The sequence below is a fragment of the Carcharhinus amblyrhynchos genome, chromosome 26 (assembly GCF_965287045.1).
Source record: "Carcharhinus amblyrhynchos chromosome 26, sCarAmb.v2.hapA, whole genome shotgun sequence".
Lineage (NCBI taxonomy): Eukaryota > Metazoa > Chordata > Chondrichthyes > Carcharhiniformes > Carcharhinidae > Carcharhinus > Carcharhinus amblyrhynchos.
Window position 1 is genome coordinate 12,333,350 of NC_137349.1, and position 19,377 is coordinate 12,352,726.

The 19,377-nt window shown below is 45.7% G+C and overlaps 1 protein-coding gene across 1 annotated transcript; it reads left to right on the forward strand.

Moving 5' to 3' along the window:
* The first annotated feature begins 2,944 nt into the window (after window positions 1–2,944).
* Window positions 2,945–19,291, forward strand: plvapb (plasmalemma vesicle associated protein b). The gene is made up of 4 exons (XM_080213273.1): window positions 2,945–3,459; window positions 8,515–8,560; window positions 10,432–11,066; window positions 19,199–19,291. Exons 1-4 carry the CDS (start codon window positions 3,097–3,099, stop codon window positions 19,289–19,291), a joined length of 1,137 nt encoding a protein of 378 aa, XP_080069399.1. The 5' UTR covers window positions 2,945–3,096.
* Window positions 19,292–19,377: the final 86 nt, after the last annotated feature.

Sequence of the window (19,377 nt, forward strand, 5' to 3'; positions counted from 1 at the left end):
GGTGTTCATTGAAGTGGGTGTGATGCTCTGGATTCTGTGCTGTCTTATCGTCTTACCAGTTTTTTCAAAAGTTTCCTAACTTTTTAATGCCAAAGCTTTAAGAGTTTTCATTTCTGTGTTGTCTGTGTTCCTTCCACCTCAATGATTTTCTACAACAATGTGTAATTTTGGAATGCATTCTCTATTATCCTGCAGCTGCTAATATCGAGAGCAACAAGATTCCAAAATAACAATACCTGGAAATATCAATCAATCCTTGCTGCATCTTACAAACTTCATCAGCACATACTGAAGCCACAGGTTACAAAAAAGAGTGAGATCAGCTTAAAGGGAGGAAATCAGAGAGACTCCGAAACTGCAGTTTGAATCACAATCACTACAGTGCAGAATCATAGAATCCTACAGTAAAGAAGGAGGCCATTCAGCCCATTGAGTCTACACCGACCACACTCCCACCCAGGTCCTATCCTCATAACACCATGCATTTACCTAACTAGTCCCCCTGACACTAAGGGACAATTTAGCATGGCTAATCCACCTAACCCACACATCTTTAGACTGTGGAAGGGAACCAGAGCAGACACGGGGAGAACAAGCAAACTCCACACTGACAGTGATCCAAACTGGGAACTGAGCCCAAGTCCCTGGCGCTGTGAGGCAGCAGTGCTAACCACTGTGCCAGACTGCCGCTTTTAGAAGGAGGCCCTTTGGCCCATTGAGTCTGCACCGACTCTCCGACAGAGTGTTCTATCCTGGCCCATCCACTGTCCTATCCTATAACCCCAGTAATTCCTCTAACCTATGCATCTCAGGACACTAAAGGGCAATTTAGCATGGCCAATCCACCTATACTACACATCTTTGGACTGTGGGAAGAAACCGGAACACCCGGAGGAAACCCACACAGACACGAGGAGAACGTGTAAACTCCGCACAGTCAGGTCCCTGGCACTGTGAGGCAGCAGTGCTAACCATGCCGGTTTGGTAAGACTGATCTCATCAATCAGTTGAAGACACAGAGAGGTGAGATGACATGTAGTACCAGCCGGCGAAGTCTGTAGCCACACGAGGGTAACTCATTGATTTGGGGTATTGTAAGTGTAACTTTTCCACAAACTCAATGTCAATAGGTTTGTGGAAAATAAGGGCGGCATTGTGGCACAATTGTTAGCACTGCGGCCTCACAGTGCCTGGTTCACGGGTTCAATTCTGGCCTCGGGTCACTGTCTGTGTGGGGTTTGCACATTCTGCCCATGTCTGTGTGGATTTCCTTCAAGTGCTCTGGTTTCCTCCCACAGTCCAAGGATGGGTTAGATTGATTGGCCATGCTAAATTGCCCCTTAGTTGGGGGGTGGTTAGCAGGATAAACACAAGAGGTTACAGGGATAGGGCCGGGGTGGGATTATTGTTGGTGCAGGCTTGATGGGCTGGATGGCCTCTTTCTGCACTGTAGGGATTCTATGATTCCATTCTATGAAACAGTGCTAAGTGGAAACAAATTGAATCTGATCTAAGTGTGTCACATTGATACCTGTTCAGAATAAGGCTCTAAATTACAAAGTAAGATTTTCAGATCCACCAGAGTCTCTGGTGACTCTGACTCAGGGGCTCTTGGTGAGAGTACCCACAGACCGACAGAAAAAGCCTTGTTTAGTTGGCCTTACTCAACGTAGTCTCTTCTCTTTCTTGTTTCTCTGTCCCAGATGATTCTTCCTTCCGCCCTTATCATGGCTCCACCTCACTCCTTTCCCCTTTCCTTCTCTTCCCCAACTTCCACCCCCCCCCCACCACTCGCCCTCCCCCCCACCCCAGCCACATTGTGTCTTTCTCCTGCCCCACTCTGGAGCTCTGGCCTTGTCCCTAGCCCGTCATTCCGCTCCCCTACTCTGTGATCTACAGTGTCCACACTTTGCTTCTAGATCTGTAAATGGACAAATATTCAAACGTAATGACAGTGTCAATTCCGCAGAGGAATGATTCACACAGTCAAATCACAAAGTGTTTTACATGTCCAGAGATCAACGTCAAACCAGTTTAAATTTCTCACAGGGCAGGAAACTCCGCAACAGCAAAACAGACACCATTGGCATGGTGGCACAGTGGTTAGCACTGCAGTCTCACATCGCCAGGGGTCCGGGTTCGATTCCCAGCTTGGGTCACTGTTTGCATGGAGTCTGCATGTTATCCCTGTATCTGCGTGGGTTTCCTCCGGATGCTCCAGTTTCCTCCTACAGTCCGAAAGATATGCTGGTTAAGTGCATTGGTGAAGCTAAATTCTCTCTCCATGCACCCAGGCGCCGGAATATGGCAACTAGGGGGTTTTCACAGTAACTTCATTGCAGTCTTAATGTAACCTACCTGTGACACTAATTAATGAACTTTAAACACCACCATGACAGAGAGAGAGAGACAGCAAGAGAGAAGGAACATGACGGAGAGAAAGATATAAAGAGAGAAAGAAAGAGAATCAGACAGTACAGGAGTGAGAGAAATGATGGAACAGAGACAGAGCAAAGAAGGAGTGGGAGAGTTAGGTAAGGTTAGATAGAGAGAATGACATAGAGTGAAGAAATTGGAGTGAAAAACAAGGACAGAAATGGGGAGGGGTACTTGACTTAATGCAGTCTGTCATTCTCTGATAATGCCTCACTGTAACATTTTGATATACCCCACATCCCTCACTGTAACACTCTAATATATCTCACACTCCTTGCTAACAACAAGCTAGTATTACTGCTCCTTTGTCCTTCAGGATCAGTGTTAGGGGACAAGCTCCACACCCAGGGGCCAAACCAAACACCCACCAGACATTGTCAATGGCTCTTTTCCTGTGCCTCGCTGGATATGGAGAATTGTTGAAACCTGACAATTTGAACACAAGGTTTTGCAGGAAGGAGCTTGAGAGGCAGATAAAACAAACAGACAAAGAGTGTTTATGCTTTATTCCGGATGATTCATGTGCAGGCTCTCTTGAGGCCAGGTCACATCTAACCAATTACGTCCTTACAGAAGTGGTGTCGTCTGTGTCCGCCCTTCCTGCTCTCCAATGACTCTGCCGATCTCACCCAGAAGCTCGACAGTTTGAGGAGTCGAGTGATGAACCACAACAGCTACCCAATGAAGAAACTGGGCTATGATAGCAGAGACTATGAGCGGGCAAAATCCAATAGCTGTGGCACCTACGTGACATACTTTCTCCTCTGCACCAGCATCATCCAGCTGCTGATAATCATGGGGCTTGTACTCTTCATGACCTATGGGAATAACCAAAGCAGACAGCAGAATCACCTGGAAAGCACCCAGAACCAATCTGTTGAGTTCATTGGAGAAATCAACAAACTCCGTGCCTTCAGTTACAGCCAGGGTAAAGAACTGAAGAATTGTGGCTACAAGAGTGGCAACCTAACAGCCAAACTCACAAAGATCAACAGAACTCTGAACGCCTGCGTTTTCCAAATGGCAAGTCTCTCTCTTTAACAATTCCTAACTGCGGCATGGACAGGGTAGATTCAGAAAGAATGTTCCCAATAGTGAGGAAGTCCAGAGCTAGGGATCATAGTTTGAGGATAAGGGGTAACCCTCTTAGAACTGAGGTGAGGAGAAATTTCTTCACCCAGAGGGTGGTGAATGTGTGGAATTCACTCCCACAGAAAGTAGTTGAGGCCAAAGCATTGTGTGATTCCAAGAAGAAATTAGATTTAGCTCCAGGGGCTAAAGGGATCAAGGGATATGGGGGGAGGGGGAATGAGGGTATTGAATTTGATGATCAGCCATGATCAAAATGATTGGCGGAACAGGCTCAAAGGGCTGAATGGCCTACTCCGCCTTTCAGTTTCTATATTTCTATGTTCCTTGATTTGTTTTGATTTATTGCTGTCACATGTATTAACACATAGTAAAAAGTATTGTTTCTTGCACTCTATACAAACAAAACATACCATTCATACAGAAGGAAAGGAGAGAGTGCAGAATATAGTGTTACCGTCATAGCTAGGGTATAGAGAAAGATCAACCTAATGCGAGGTAGGTCCATTCAAAAGTCTGACAGCAGCAGGGAAGAAGCTGTCCTTAAGTTGGTTGGTACGTGTCCTCAGATTTCTGTGTCTTTTTCCCAATGGAAGAAGGTGGAAGAGAGAACGTCCGGGGTGCATGAGGTCCTTGATTATGCTGGCTAGTTTCCTGAGGCAGCAGGAAGAGTAGACAGAGTCAATGGATGGGAGGCCGGTCTGTGTGATGGACTGGGCTCCATTCACAACCCTTTGTAGTTTCTTGCGGTCTTGGGTAGAGCAGGAGCCATACCAGGCTACCATACAGTCAGAAAGAATGTTTTCTATGGTGCATCTGTGAAAGTTGGTGAGAGTCGTAGCAAGCATGCCAAATTTCCTTATGAAATGTTCTAATGTTCTCAATGGTTTGCAGCATGAAACACGGCCTTCTGCCGTGTCGTTCAGTGGGTGGCACACTCAGCCCTGAAGGCAGGAGGTTGCGGAGGGGCTGAGTGTGGTGGGGGTGGGGGGGGGTACTAGTCTCACGTCAGAGACTTGAGTGTGAACCCAGACAGACAGACACTGCCAGTACTGAGAGAGTGCTGCACTGTTGCTGCCTTGTCTGTCAGATGATACCATTTACCAAATCCACAGTACCATAGTAAAGTGATGGCAGCAGTTCATACCCTCAGTGTCCTGGCCAATACTAATCCCTCAGGTGAAATAGCCACTTCACGCATTGCTGTTTGTCAGTGCTTGCTGTCCACAATCTGGCTGCTACATTTCTTTCATTGCAACATAGAATTTACAGAGCATGAACAGATAATTTGGTCCAACTAGTGGATTCTGCTGAACACATTCCGCATGACCTTATCCAAGAACCATCAGCAGGAAATCAGATCGAGAAACGCCAGGAGAAATGTCTTTACCCCAGCGAGTGGTGAGAATGTGGAACTCGCTACCACAGGGTGAGGTGAAGAGTTCAGGCATATTTAAGTGGATGAGGAGAAGAGAGAGGTTCCGCAGTGGAGGATTAGAGTGAGACAAAGGAAGACACTGGGATTTTCCAGCCGCACTCACCCTAAAATTGGAAAATCCCACCCGAGGTCAATGGATCTTTCCATGGTCCACCCCTCGCTCGCTCCCATTCCCATGGAAGGCAGGATGGGAGAACTCCCCCCTCTGTCATTTACTGCTTGGCCGAATGCCTTGATCCTGTCCTGTAAATTCAATGCCATTCTACGAATAACTTTATCAGTGTTTCCATCTGTCTCATGGTTATTCAGCTTTCTATGAAATTTAGCCTGTGGTAGTGGGTTCTGCATTCTCCCAAATCTCTGAACAAACAACTTTTTTTTGAATGTTTCATTGGATTTGTTGCTAACTATCTCATATTTATCGACCCTTAGTTTATGATTTCCACTTTCATGAACTTACAGACCTCGATCAGGGCACCCTTGGCCTCTTTTCGCTAAAAATGTCCAGTCTTTCCGAGAAGGTGTAACCTCTCCTTTCTGGTGCCATTCTTGTAGATCCTTTTTGCACCTTCCCTGTGTCTCTATGGCCGGGACTTTGCGCCTCTCCCGCCTCAGAATCGGAGCGAGCGAGGTTTGCAGAACGGCATTCTGGCAGGATCTTATAAGGGCGGGCCAGCGGTAATATATCTTTTCAGTAACATGGGGAGCAGAACCATTCACCGTACTCCTGATGTGGGCTACCTAAGGTTTGATACAAGTATAGCCTTGCTGCTTTCCAGTTCTCTCTCGTTAGAAATAAACTCCACTGCTTTGTATTGGGATCAACCTGTGCTTTTTGTGATGTGTGTGTCTTTAGCTCTCGCTCCCTCTGCGCCTCAACCTCATTCAAACTCTGCTTTTGCAGAGAGTAAAAAGTCTATCAATTACTATCAAATAAATCGGTTGGACTAAAACCTGGTGTTGTCAGACTTTTTACTGTGTTTACCCCAGTCCAACGCCGGCACATCCACATCATGACTACTATCGACTTTGCAGAGAGTGTGAAGCCTCCTTATTCTTCAGAGCGAGATGGATCCCCTCACCTTTACTCAGATTGCAATTCATTTGCTCTTACACCCATTCTGCAGCTTTAATGATATTTTCCTGTATTTTACTGCATTTAGCCCCCAGGGTTAGCAATTTACATCATTCGCAAATCTTGAAATTACCCCACTAATTGCCGAGTCCAAATCGTTAATATAAATAACAAGAATTCGTGACCCAGCCCCAATCACTATGGAACATCTCTTCTCATCATTTGTCAGTTTGAGTAATTACCTTCGACAACTATTCTCTGTCCTCTCGGTTTTGCAATTAACTCGCTGTCCATTCCATTACACATCTCTTTACCTCATAGGGTCCAATGTTAGTCAATAGTCCATTTAATAAGTGCTTAAAAGAAAGTCCTTTGTTTGCTGTAAAGTGGCACAGTGGTTAGCACCACTGCCTCACAGTGCCAGGGACCCGGGTTCAATTCCGGCCTCGGGTCACTGTCTGTGTGGAGTTTGCATGTTCTCCCTGTGTCTGCATGGGTTTCCTCCCACAATCCAACGATGTGCTGGTTAGGTGGATTGGCCATGCTAAATTGCCCCTTAGTGTCCCAAGATGTGTCGGTTAGGGGGAGCAGTGGAGGATGGGGGGGAGGTGAGCCTGGGCAAGATCCTCTGACAGACAGTCAAAGCAGACTAATAGTCTGAATGGCCTCCTTCTGCACTGTAGGGATTCTAAATGGTATTGGGACATTTCGAAGTCATGAAAGTCACTATGCAAATATTAATTTGTTTAACCTTTGGTGGGGCGCTGAGACATACAATAACAACTCCTAGTTATATAGCACCTTTTAATGTGGTAAATCATCCTAAAGTGCATCACAGGAGCATTGTTAAACAATATTTAACACCAAATCACAGAAACGTTTAATGGGCAGCTGACCAGAGGAGTTTGGTTTTAAGGAGTGTCTTACAAGAGGAAGAGTCAGCCGAGGCACGGACAGTTTTAGGCAGAGGAATTCAATAGCTCGAGGCTCAGAGGGACTTGATTAAAAAGTGCGAACATGTGAGGATGTGGTGAGATTCTCTTCCACATTCTTGAAGACAGGAGCATGAATGACTCAATGGATTGGACCCAACACAACAACTTGTTGCTACAGCGATGAATTTTGAACATTGTCCGGCTCTGTCCCGATCTTAATTTCCTTGATCTTACAACCCTCTGAGATTTCTCTACTTCCTCAATGCCAACCTCTTACACAGACTGATTTTAATGTCTTCCCCATCGCCATTCTTCCCTCAGCCCCCTAGGTCCTAATTCTGGAATTGCCTCAGATAATCTCTTGGACTCTCTACGTCCCTCCTCCTTTAAGACATCCGTAAGACCTGCATCTTTGCCCAAGCTTTTGGTCACCTGTCATAATATCTCCTCACATGGCAAGTTGCCAAATTTTCATCATCTGCAGTGCAGATTTCAACCCCTGCTGTGCAGAAGGAGGCCATTCAGCCCATCGAGCCCATACCAACCACAATCGCACCCAGACCCTATCCCCATAACCCCATGTATTTACCCTGCTAATGTCTTTGACATTAAGGGGCAATTTAGCATGGCCAATCCACCTCACCAGCACATCTTTAGACTGTGAGAGGAAACTGGAGCACCCAGAGGAAGCCTATGCAGAAACAGGGGAACATGCAAACTCCACATAGACAGCTACCCAAGGCCAGAATTGAATCCAAGTCCCCTGGCGCTGTGAGGCAGCAGTGCTAACCACTGTGCTAGCATATTTTTGTGTGATAACACTGCAGTGAGACACCTTGGAATGTTTTACTGTGTTAAAGGCGATTTATAAATGCAAGCTGTTGTTAATCATTGAATCCCTACAGTACAGAAGGAGGCCATTCTGCCCATCCAGTCTGCACCAACCACAATCCCCCCAGGCCCTATCCCCGCAACCCCATGTATTTACCCTACTAATTCCCCTGGCACTAAGTGCCAGTTTAACACATCCAATCCACCACCTAACCCGCACATCTTTGGACTGTGGGAGGAAACCAGAGCAGCTGGAGGAAACTCACGCAGACACTGGGGGAACATGCAAACTCTACACAGTCACCTGAGGCAGGAATTGAACGCAGGTCCCTGCTGTTGTGAAGCAGCAGTTTAACCGCTGCGCCACCCATTGTTGTACTGAGTGTTCATCCTGCTCTTATAGGCTGTCCCATCCCAGGATCTCATCCCCTCTCCTTCCTCGGCCTTTCCTTTCTCTCACAATCCAAGGATGCTTGATGCCCAGCCTTGGCATCTTCTAACCATGGCCATCTGATTTGCTGCCTCTTAGTTGCAGCTATACCAGTGTTTGAGCTGCTTTGTTCACAATGGATGGGGGGAGGAAGAGGGGGAGGGCCCTTGATGAATTAACCTTCAGGTTAAGGGGTGGGTTTGGAAACGATGGAATATCTGGGGTTGAAATGCTTGTGTTTACTTGAGAGATAATAACGGCGATTTTATTTCACCAACAGAATGCCTTAAACAGCACCCGCTTACGCCATCTTCTCTGCAGTTGCGGTAAGTCACTGAACTTTAGTATTATGTGGGACTCAGCTAGTTCTGAACAATTTCAGGATGATGTGGGGCAAAGCCCTGCTTCACACACAGGGGAGTGGGAATCTGGAACTTTCTCTCCCAATATAACTATTGCACTTGGGAGACTGCTGAAAAGTTCAAAACTTGAGATTGATTACTTTTTCACACGATACTTTGTTTGGTAATGAGGGTAACAGTTCCAGAAGCAGGGCCGGGAGATGGAGACAAGTAAGCTGTGATCTAAATGAATTACGGCACGGACCAGGCTCTATGACCTCCTCTGGTCTCTTTCTTCCTCGGAATTTAATTTTTGTTCCTTTTTGTGCTTTCCAAGTGCATGTGGCTAATTACTCACACTGCATAGCAACTTATTCTCATTGTGCAGTGCAATGGATCATACACACGCCCTACATTACTGTAGAACGTGCATTGTTGTAACCATGTTCCTGACATGCATTGTTGTAGAACAGGTTTCTGACATGCATTATTATAGAACATGTTCCTGACATGCATCGTTGTAAACATGTTCCTGACATGCATCGCTGTAAACATGTTTCTGATATGCATTGTTGTAAACATGTTCCTGGCATGCATTGTTGTAAACCTGCTCCTGACATGCATTGCTGTAAACATGTTTATGGCGTGCATTGTTGTAGAACATGTTCCTGATATGCATTGTTGTAACCATGTTCCTGACATGTGTTGTTGTAAACATGTTCCTGAAATGCATTGTTGTAGAACGTGTTCCTGACATGCATTGTTGTAACCATGTTTCTGAAATGCATTGTTGTAAACATGTTCCTGGCATGCATTGTTGTAGAACATGTTCCTGGCATGCATTGTTGTAAACATGTTTCTGACATACATTGATGTAAACATGTTCCTGAAAGGCATTACTGTAAACATGTTTCTGACATGCATCAGTGTAGAACATGTTCCTGATATGCATTGTTGTAAACATGTTTATGACATGCATTGTTGTAGAACATGTTCCTGACATGCATTGTTGTAATCATGTTTCTGACATACATTGCTGTAAACATGTTTCTGACATACATTGCTGTAAACATGTTCCTGAAAGGCATGACTGTAAACATGTTTCTGACATGCATCGTTGTAGAACATGTTCCTGACATGCATTGTTGTAAACATGTTCCTGCCATGCATTGTTGTAAATGTGTTCCTGACATGCATTGTTGTAAACGTGTTCTTGACATGCATTATTGTAAACGTGTTTATGACATGCATTGTTGGGAACATGTTCATGAAGTGCATTGTTGTAGAACATGTTCCTGGCATGCATTGTTGTAGAACATGTTTCTGACATGCATTGCTGTAAACATGTTCTGGAAATGCATTACTGTAAACACGTTTGTGGCTTGCATTGTTGTAGAACGTGTTCCTGACATGCATTGTTGTAAACATGTTTCTGACATGCATTGTTGTAAACGTGTTCCTGAAGTGCATTGTTGTAGAACATGTTCCTGACATGCATTGTTGTAAACATGTTTCTGCCATGCATTGCTGTAAACATGTTCCTGAAATGCATTACTGTAAATATGTTTCTGACATGCATGGTTGTAAACATGTTTCTGATGTGCATTTGTGTAAACATGTTCCTGACATGCATCATTGTAAACATGTTTCTGACATGCATTACTATAAACATCTTGCTAAGATGCATTGTCGTAGAACATGCGCCTGAGGTGCGTTGCTCTAGAACACGTTCCTGAGGTGCATTGCTCTGGAACGTGCTCTTACCAGGTAATATGTACTGAAATGATTTGAGTTTGAAATTGTTTTGAAAAATTACGATTAGATTAAAAAAGTAACTGCCTTTGCTTTGTTAATAGCTCCAGCCCCCTGTGTGAAAAGTCAATGGGAAGTCATGAAGTTATATGAGATCTTGAAAGCAAACTACTCAATCGTCCAAAGGAAACTCACAGCTGTCATCGGCGAGTATGAGCTGCAAAAGGCCAAAAGCAAATTGATGGTAATGAAACTGAACAATCAGTTCGCACAGCTCCGTGGGAACTGCTCCTCCATGGGCAAAGCATTTCAAAAGATGATGGCAGAGATCAAGACAAATTATGAAGATCGCTTCAGGCCTCTCACAGAACAGGTCAAGAGGCAGTATGATCTGAGTCAGAAATTAGAGAAAATAAGAGCAGTTTGTGTCCCATTGTCCTCAAACTTCCAGAGTGAGCTCCAGGAGAAGATAGACCGCTTTGAAAAAGCTATGTGTCAGGACAACATCGATCAAAGCTTAAAGATAAGCGCCTTGGAAAAGATGAACGAGAAATGTAAACAGGACGCAGAAGCCGAGAAGAATCGATTCAAAATCCATGAGTCGGAAACGCAAGTTGACAAAACGAAATGCTTGGAAGAGAAGGTGCAGCTCCTGGCGGAACGGAATGCGTTGCGGGTTCAACTAGAGACACTCCAGCCGAAATTCATCAATGTCCCGTCATCCTGCCACAGAGAAATTGTGAGTGAGTGAGTGAGGCTGGTGGAGTAGATTTGATTTGGTTTATTGTTGTCACATATATAGCATACAGTGAAAAGTATTGTTTCTTGCGCGCTATACAGACAAAGCATACCGTTCATAGAGAAGGGAAGGAGAGAGTGCAGAAGGTAGTGTTACGGTCACAGCTAGGGTATAGAGGAAGATCAACTTAATGCAAAGTAGGTCTATTCAAAAGACTGACGGCAGCAGAGAAGAAGCTGATCTTGAGTCAGTAATCAGAGACAGGAATTTAGAATAACTGGCAGGAGAATGGGGGGAGGGGGATGTGGGATGTAAGAAGGAGCTTCTTGGGGTGTTAAGAGTCTGGAATGGTGGTGGCATCAGTTGGATGTGCGTTTGAAGAGGACACCTTTGCAGAGTTAAGGAGAAAGGTCTGGGTGCAAGGTAATTTTAGGGTCAGCTCTCCCTAAGAATTGTTCACAGTGAATTTATCTTTTCAGATGAGGCAGCTACAATGGGACCCTCAGCTGCTTTCAATGTCTGTGGCTTACAGGAAGTAAAAAATCTACAGTCAGGAAACCAACTCTGGAAAAGAAACAAAAGAAAGATTTATATTTATGTTGAGCCTTTCGCAAGCTCAGAGAATCCCAAAAGCTCTCTGTGGTGCTTTTCAATTCTCATCACAGTCAGAGGGTGAAGGAGGAGAAGTTTGCGGTGGGGGTGGGGTAAATTCCAGAGATTAAGGTCAATGCATGGCTGCCAATGGAGGAGAGATTGAAATCAGAGGATGTGCAAGAGACCAGAATTGAAAATGCGTAGAGCTCTCGGAAGGCTGTGGAGTTGGTGGAGATTACAGAGATGGAGACGGAGGAGGTGGGGAGAGAAGTTGGATGAGGTCATGGGGGAGGGTTGAGAAAGATGGGGGGTTGTGGGGCTGTGGGAGGGCATGATTTGAATTCCCACGCATCTACATGGCAAACAGGTGTCAGATCTGACATGGCTGATATTGGTGGCACGTCCTTCTTAACATGTTAATGTTTGCTGACTCTACCAAACCTTACCATTGAGGAGTAGATTGGGGAAGCCTGGAGGCTCCCAATGGGACTCCAAAGAGGGAGAAACCAGCCCATTTTTTCAACCCACAAGGAAACTCCTGGGACTACTCTGGGTAGGGGAGCTGCCACTGTGTACACCCGTACTCAGATCCAGTTTAAAATGACACATCAGGCCTGCATGACATCAAGGGAGGCTTATTTATTTCATTTTATGGGATGTGGCCATCGCTGGCTGGGCCAGCATTTATAGCCCATCCCTAATTGCCCTCCATTTCAGAGGGCATTTAAGAGTCAACCACATTGTTGTGACTCTGGAATCACATGTAGGCCAGACTGGGTAAGGACGGCAGATGTCCTTCCCTAAAGGACTTCATAAGAACATAAGAAATAGGAGCAGGAGTAGGCCATCTAGTCCCTCGAGCCTGCCCCGCCATTCAATAAGATCATGGCTGATCTGTCGTGGCTCAGTTCCCGCCCTCATTCCTTAACCCTTAATCCCCTTAATCAGTGAAGCAGATGGGTTTTTACAACAATTGACAATGATTTCACGGTCATCAGTAGATTCTTAATTCCAGATTTTTATTGAATACGATTTTCACCATCTTCTGTTGTGGGGTTCGAATTCTGCTCCCGAGACCATTACCCTGGATCCCTGAATTATTAGTTCAGTGACAATACCATTATACCATCAGCTTCCTTGACCCGCATATTTCAAGGGACCCCAAGTTTCATGTTAACTCTGGCCTCCCCAATACAGAGAATTACTTTGAATTTATGACAAAAAAACAGACCATTTGGCCCACCTCCTCAATGCTGGTTTTTTATATATGCTCCGTGCAACTCTTCCCATTTTCCATCGACCTCTTCCTGATCTTTCAGCAAACAGCTTATTCCTTTTTCTCTCATGTTTTCTTGAGGAAACATCCTTATTCCAATCTCACGTTCTCACCACTCTCAGGAAGTGGTTAGAACAGGAAGCAGCTGTTCCCCTTGGTCGAGGGGTCAGTCACGAGGGGGCAGAGTTTTAGGGTGAGGGACAAGAGATTCAGAGGGGATTTGAGAAAAAGAAATTCACTCAGAGGGTGGTGGGAATCTGGGATGCATTGCCCGGGAAGATAGTGGAGGCCGGCAACCGTATAACGTTTTAAAAAGTATTTGGATGAGCGCTTGAGACATCACAACATTTACGGGACAAGTGTTGGAAAATGGGATTAGCTCACTGCATCCTAGTGAGTGGAGAGCCTTCTGGAGAGAACGGAAAAAGCTGGAGGAAGATGCACATCCTAACTACTTTATTAGACACAACTTCCTTTCCATAAAGTCCCGTTGGCTCAGAGTCTGATTGCTTTGACTCTCACCTGAAACTCCTCTGATTGCTTCCCTGATAACTGTTAAAAATATTTCCAACACAGCTCGCTGAGAGACAGAAATGTACATGTTGACGCCACTTCAGGACATCCCAAAGCACTTTACAGACAATTAAATGATTTTTAAAGTGCAGTTGCTGTTGTGATCTGTAATGGCCAACCAGATTGTGCACTGCAAGATCCCACAAACAGCAATGAGAACATAAGGAGATAATCTGCTTTTAGCGACATTGCTTCAGGGATAAATATTGGTCAGAGATAAATTTGAAAGCGTGTCCCTGGTGTTTTTTGCAAAAACTCCTAGAGGGAAAGTGAGGGAGAGACTAGAACTCAGGGATACAGTTTAAAAATAAGGTTCGAGTTTGTACATCCCCCCCATGTCTGCGTGGGTTTCCTCCGACATTCTGAAAGATGTGCTGGTTAGGTGCATTGACCCAAGTAGGCGCTGGAGTGTGGCGACTAGGGGATTTTCACAATAATTTCATTGCAGTGTCAAGCCTTGCTTGTGACTAACTAATAAACTTTTTTGATTTCCTTCCCTAAAGGATATTAATGAACCCAGATGGATTTTTTTCCCTGACAATCAATTCATGGTCGTGAATAGATGCTTATTCCAGATTTTTTTTTAAATTCAAATTCTACCAGCTACCATGGTGGAATTTGAACCCAGGTTGCCAGGTCATTAGCTGAGTTCCTGGATTGATAGTCTAGGGATAATACCACTAGGCCATTGCCTCCCCCATGTCTAAGAGGGAAATGAGGGGAATTTCTTTCTCTCAGAGTGTCAAGAGTCTTTGGAATTCTCTGCCCCAGAGCACAGTGGAGGCAAAGTCAATGAATATTCTTAAGACAGAGGTAGATAGACTCGTGATTAACAAGGGAGACAAACGTGTAGAAAGTGTAGTTGAGGCCACAATCAGATCAGCCATGATTTTATTAAAGAACAGAGCAGACTCGAATGGCCTGTACTTGTTCCAAATTCATAAGTATGTATGTACTTATGGCCCTTAGTTTTGACATCCTCCACAGCTATAGGACCATAAGACATACGAGCAGAATTAGGCCACTTGGCCCCTCGAGTTCACTCCGCCATTCAATTATGGCTGATATTTTTCTCATCCCCATTCTCCTGCCTTTTCCCCATAACCCCTGACCCCGTTATTAATCAAGAACCAATCTATCTCTGTCTTAAAGACACTCAATGGCCTGGCCTCCACAGCCTTCTGCAGCAAAGAGTTCCACAGATTCACCACTCTGGCTGAAGAAATTCCTCCTCATCTCTGTTTTAAAGGATTGTCTCCTAAGGCTGAGGTTGTGCCCTCTGGTTCTAGTTTTCTCTACTAGTGGAAACATCCTCTCCACGTCCACTCTATCCAGGCCTGCAGTATCCTGTAAGTTTCAATAAGATCCCTCCTCATCCTTCAAACTCCAACGAGTACAAACCCAGAGTCCTCAACCATTCCTCATACAATAAGCTGTTCATTCCAGGGATCATTCTTGTGAATCTCCTCTAGACGCTTTCCAAGGCCAGCACATTTTTCCTTCGATACAGGGCCCAAACTGCTCACAATACTCCAAATGGGGTCTGATTAGACCCTTATACGGCCTCAGATGTACATCCCTGCTCTGTATCCTAGCCCTCTCGACATGAATGCTAACATTACATTTGCCTTTCTAACTGCCGACTGAACCTGCACTTTAACCTTAAAAGAATCTTTAACAATGACTCCCAAGTCCCTTTGTGCTTCTGCTTTCCTCAGTATTTCTCCATTTAGAAAATAGTCTAGGCCTCCATTCCTCCTTCCAAAGTGCATAACCTCACACTTTTCCACATTGCATTCCGTTTGCCACTTTTTTGCCCACTCTTTTAACCTGTCCAAGTCCTTCTGCAGCCCGCCTGCTTCCTCAATACTACCTGTCCCTCTACATATCTGCAAACTTAGCAACAGTGCCTTCAGCTCCTTCTTCCAAATCATTAATGTATGTTGTGAAAGGTTGTGGTGCCAGCACTGACCCATGAAGCATGCCACTAGTCATTGGCTGTCATCCTGAAAAAGACCCCTTTATCCTCATTCTCTGCCTTCTGCCAGTCAGCCAATCCTCTATCCATGCCAGGATCTTACCATTAACACCATGGGCTCTTAACGTATTTAACAGTCTCCTATGCAACATCTTGTCAAAGGCCTTCTGGAAATCTAAATAAATCACGTCCACTGGTTCTCCTTTATCTAACTTCCTTGTTACTGCTTCAAAACACTCTAACAGATTTGTCAGACATGACCTCCCCTTGACAAAGCTGTAATGACCCTGTTTTATCAGCTACCATACTAAACCCTGTCATCATTTTTAAAAAACCTCTATCTAGTTACCCCTCGACCTTCCCTTTTCTGGAGAAAAGAGCTCCAGCCTCTTCACCCTTTTTGAATAGTCGTAACCTCTCGGTCCTGGTTCCTCCCGTGTGAAACTATTTTGCAATTCCTCCGACCTCTTCCGATAATGTGGAGACCAAACTGTTCAAAATTCTTCAGGTGAGAAAGAATCAAAGTTCCGTACAAGTTTGACATCACTGCATCGCTTTTCAATTCTATTCTTTTAGAAATGAACCTTAGTCCTTGAATTATCCTTTCATTATTGTATTAACCCTTAATTACTACTTAGAGTAATGTATGATTCTGTATCACATTTCCCAAACTCTCTTCTATATTTAGATTGGTAACATTTAGTATTACGTTCTCCCTATTCTTCCTACAAAAATGCATCAATTCACATTTATCTACATGGAATTTAATTTTCCAATCCACATGGTTCCTGTTGGGAAGAGGTTACACCATTTGTGTACAAGGCTTAATCCCAGCTTCCAAAGGAAATATTGCTTGGATATATCCTTAGAAGAGAAATAATTTATCAAATGGACAGGATTCTGGGAATTGGGAATGTACATTCTGACGGAATGCCGAGAGAACAGGATTTGATTTGATTTTGATTTGATTTATTATTGTCACATCTATTACTATAGAGTGAAAAGTATTGTTTCTTGCACGCTATACAGACAAAGCATACTCTTCATAGAGAAGGAAAGGAAAGGGTGCAGAATGTAGTGCTACAGCCAAAGCTAGGGTGTAGAGAAAGATCAGCTTAATGCGAGGTATGTCCATTCAAAAGTCTGATGGCAGCAGGGAAGAATCTATTTTTGAGTCGGTTGGTATGTGTCCTCAGACTTTTGTGTCTTTTTCCTGATGGAAGAAGGTGGAAGAGAGAATGTTTTACAGTGAGAGGAATCTGGGAACTTTGAAACAGTTTTCAGGGTTCAATTCCCTGCTCCTGGTATCCCAATACCTTCTGATACCTTCTTATATCATTCGATATACAATATCCAATGATATAACCACTCTAATACCAGACCCCAGGCCCAATTCTGGCTCATTCTAATACCAGACCCCAGTCCCAATCCTGTCCCACTCTAATACCAGACCCCAGTCCCAATCCTGTCCCACTCTAATACCAGACCCTAGACCCAATCCTGGCCCCCTCTAATACCAGACCCCAGTCCCAATCCTGTCCCACTCTAATACCAGACCCCAGGCCCATCCTTGTCCCACTCTAATACCAGACCCTAGACCCAATCCTGTCCCACTCTAATACCAGACCCTAGACACAATCCTGGCCCCCTCTAATACCAGACCCCAGTCCCAATCCTGTCCCACTCTAATACCAGACCCCAGGCCCATCCTTGTCCCACTCTAATACCAGACCCCAGACCCAATCCTGTCCCACTCTAATACCAGACCCTAGACCCAATCCTGGCCCCCTCTAATACCAGACCCCAGTCCCAATCCTGTCCCACTCTAATACCAGACCCCAGGCCCATCCTTGTCCCACTCTAATACCAGACCCCAGTCCCAATCCTGTCCCACTCTAATACCAGACCCCAGACCCAATCCTGTCCCGCTCTAATACCAGACCCTAGACCCTATCCTGGCCCACTCTAATACCAGACCCCAGTCCCAATCCTGTCCCACTCTAATACCAGACCCCAGGCCCAACCCTGTCCCACTCTAATATCACACCCCAGACCCAATCCTGTCCCACTCTAATACCAGACCCCAGACCCAATCCTGTCCCACTCTAATACCAGACCCCAGACCCAATCCTGTCCCACTCTAATACCAGACCCCAGACCCAATCCTGTCCCACTCTAATACCAGACCCCAGACCCAATCCTGTCCCACTCTAATACCAGACCCCAGTCCCAATCCTGTCCCACTCTAATACCAGACCCCAGACCCAATCCTGTCCCACTCTAATACCAGACCCCAGTCCCAATCCTGGCGCACTCTAATACCAGACCCCAGCCCCAATCCTGTCCCACTCTAATACCAGACCCCAGCCCCAATCCTGTCCCACTCTGATACCAGACCCTAGACCCAATCCTGTCCCACTCTAATACCAGACCCTAGACCCAATCCTGTCGCACTCTAATACCAGACCCCAGACCCAATCCTGTCCCACTCTAATACCAGACCCCAGGCCCAACCCTGTCCCACTCTAATACCACACCCCAGACACAATCCTGTCCCACTCTAATACCAGACCCCAGGCCCAACCCTGTCCCACTCTAATACCAGACCCCAGCCCCAATCCTGTCCCACTCTAATATCACACCCCAGACACAATCCTGTCCCACTCTAATATCACACCCCAGACACAATCCTGTCCCACTCTAATAATAAACCCCACTCCCAATCTTGTCCCACTCTAATACCAGACCCCAGACCCAATCCTGTCCCACTCTAATACCAGGCCCCAGACCCAATCCTGTCCCACTCTAATACCACACCACAGACCCAATCCTGTCCCACTCTAATATCACACCCCAGACCCAATCCTGTCCCACTCTAATATCACACCCCAGACACAATCCTGTCCCACTCTAATACCAGACCCTAGGCCCAACCCTGTCCCACTCTAATACCACACCCCAGACCCAATCCTGGCCCACTCTAATACCAGACCCTAGACCCAATCCTGGCCCCCTCTAATACCAGACCCCAGACCCAATCCTGGCCCACTCTAATACCAGACCCCAGCCCCAATCCTGTCCCAATCTAATACCAGACCCCAGACCCAATCCTGGCCCACTCTAATACCAGACCCCAGTCCCAATCCTGGCCCACTCTAATACCAGACCCCAGTCCCAATCCTGGCCCACTCTAATACCAGACCCCAGGCCCAATCCTGTCCCACTCTAATACCAGACCCCAGTCCCAATCCTGTCCCACTCTAACACCAGACCCCAGACCCAATCCTGGCCCACCCTAATACCAGACCCCAGACCCAATCCTGTCCCACTCTAATACCTGACCCCAGACCCAATCCTGTCCCACTCTAATACCAGACCCCAGACCTAACCCTGGCCCTCTCTAATACCAGACCCCAGTCCCAATCCTGGCCCACTCTAATATCAGACCCCAGACCTAATCCTGGCCCACTCTAATACCAGATCCCAGACCTAATCCTGGCCCACTCTAATACCAGACCCCAGTCCCAATCCTGTCCCACTCTAATATCTGACCCCAGACCTAATCCTGGCCCACTCTAATACCAGACCCCAGTCCCAATCCTGGCCCACTCTAATACCAGACACCAGACCTAATCCTGGCACACTCTAATATCAGACCCCTGACCTGATTTTGTTCAGTTGTAACAATTCAGTTGTTTTGCGTTCACACAGGAGGCCAAGGCCATTGTACAGACTGAAAATTGGATGCTGAAGAACGAAAAGCTGAGCTTGGAAGGTCGGTGCTTGAACCTTTACCGTTCATGAGGAGTATGAACCCACACACTTCCACATAAACGGGTGGCTTACAGACAATGTCTAATCTCTTCCTTTGGTTCTTTTGCCAATCACTG

Excerpts from the sequence above, each read along its gene's own strand:
- plvapb (XM_080213273.1), top strand. The coding sequence starts at position 3,097 with ATGAACCACAACAGCTACCCAATGAAGAAACTGGGCTATGATAGCAGA. Across the intron at positions 3,460-8,514 it reads ACGCCTGCGTTTTCCAAATG|AATGCCTTAAACAGCACCCG; the intron begins GCAAGTCTCTCT and ends TTTCACCAACAG. Across the intron at positions 11,067-19,198 it reads CATCCTGCCACAGAGAAATT|GAGGCCAAGGCCATTGTACA; the intron begins GTGAGTGAGTGA and ends GCGTTCACACAG.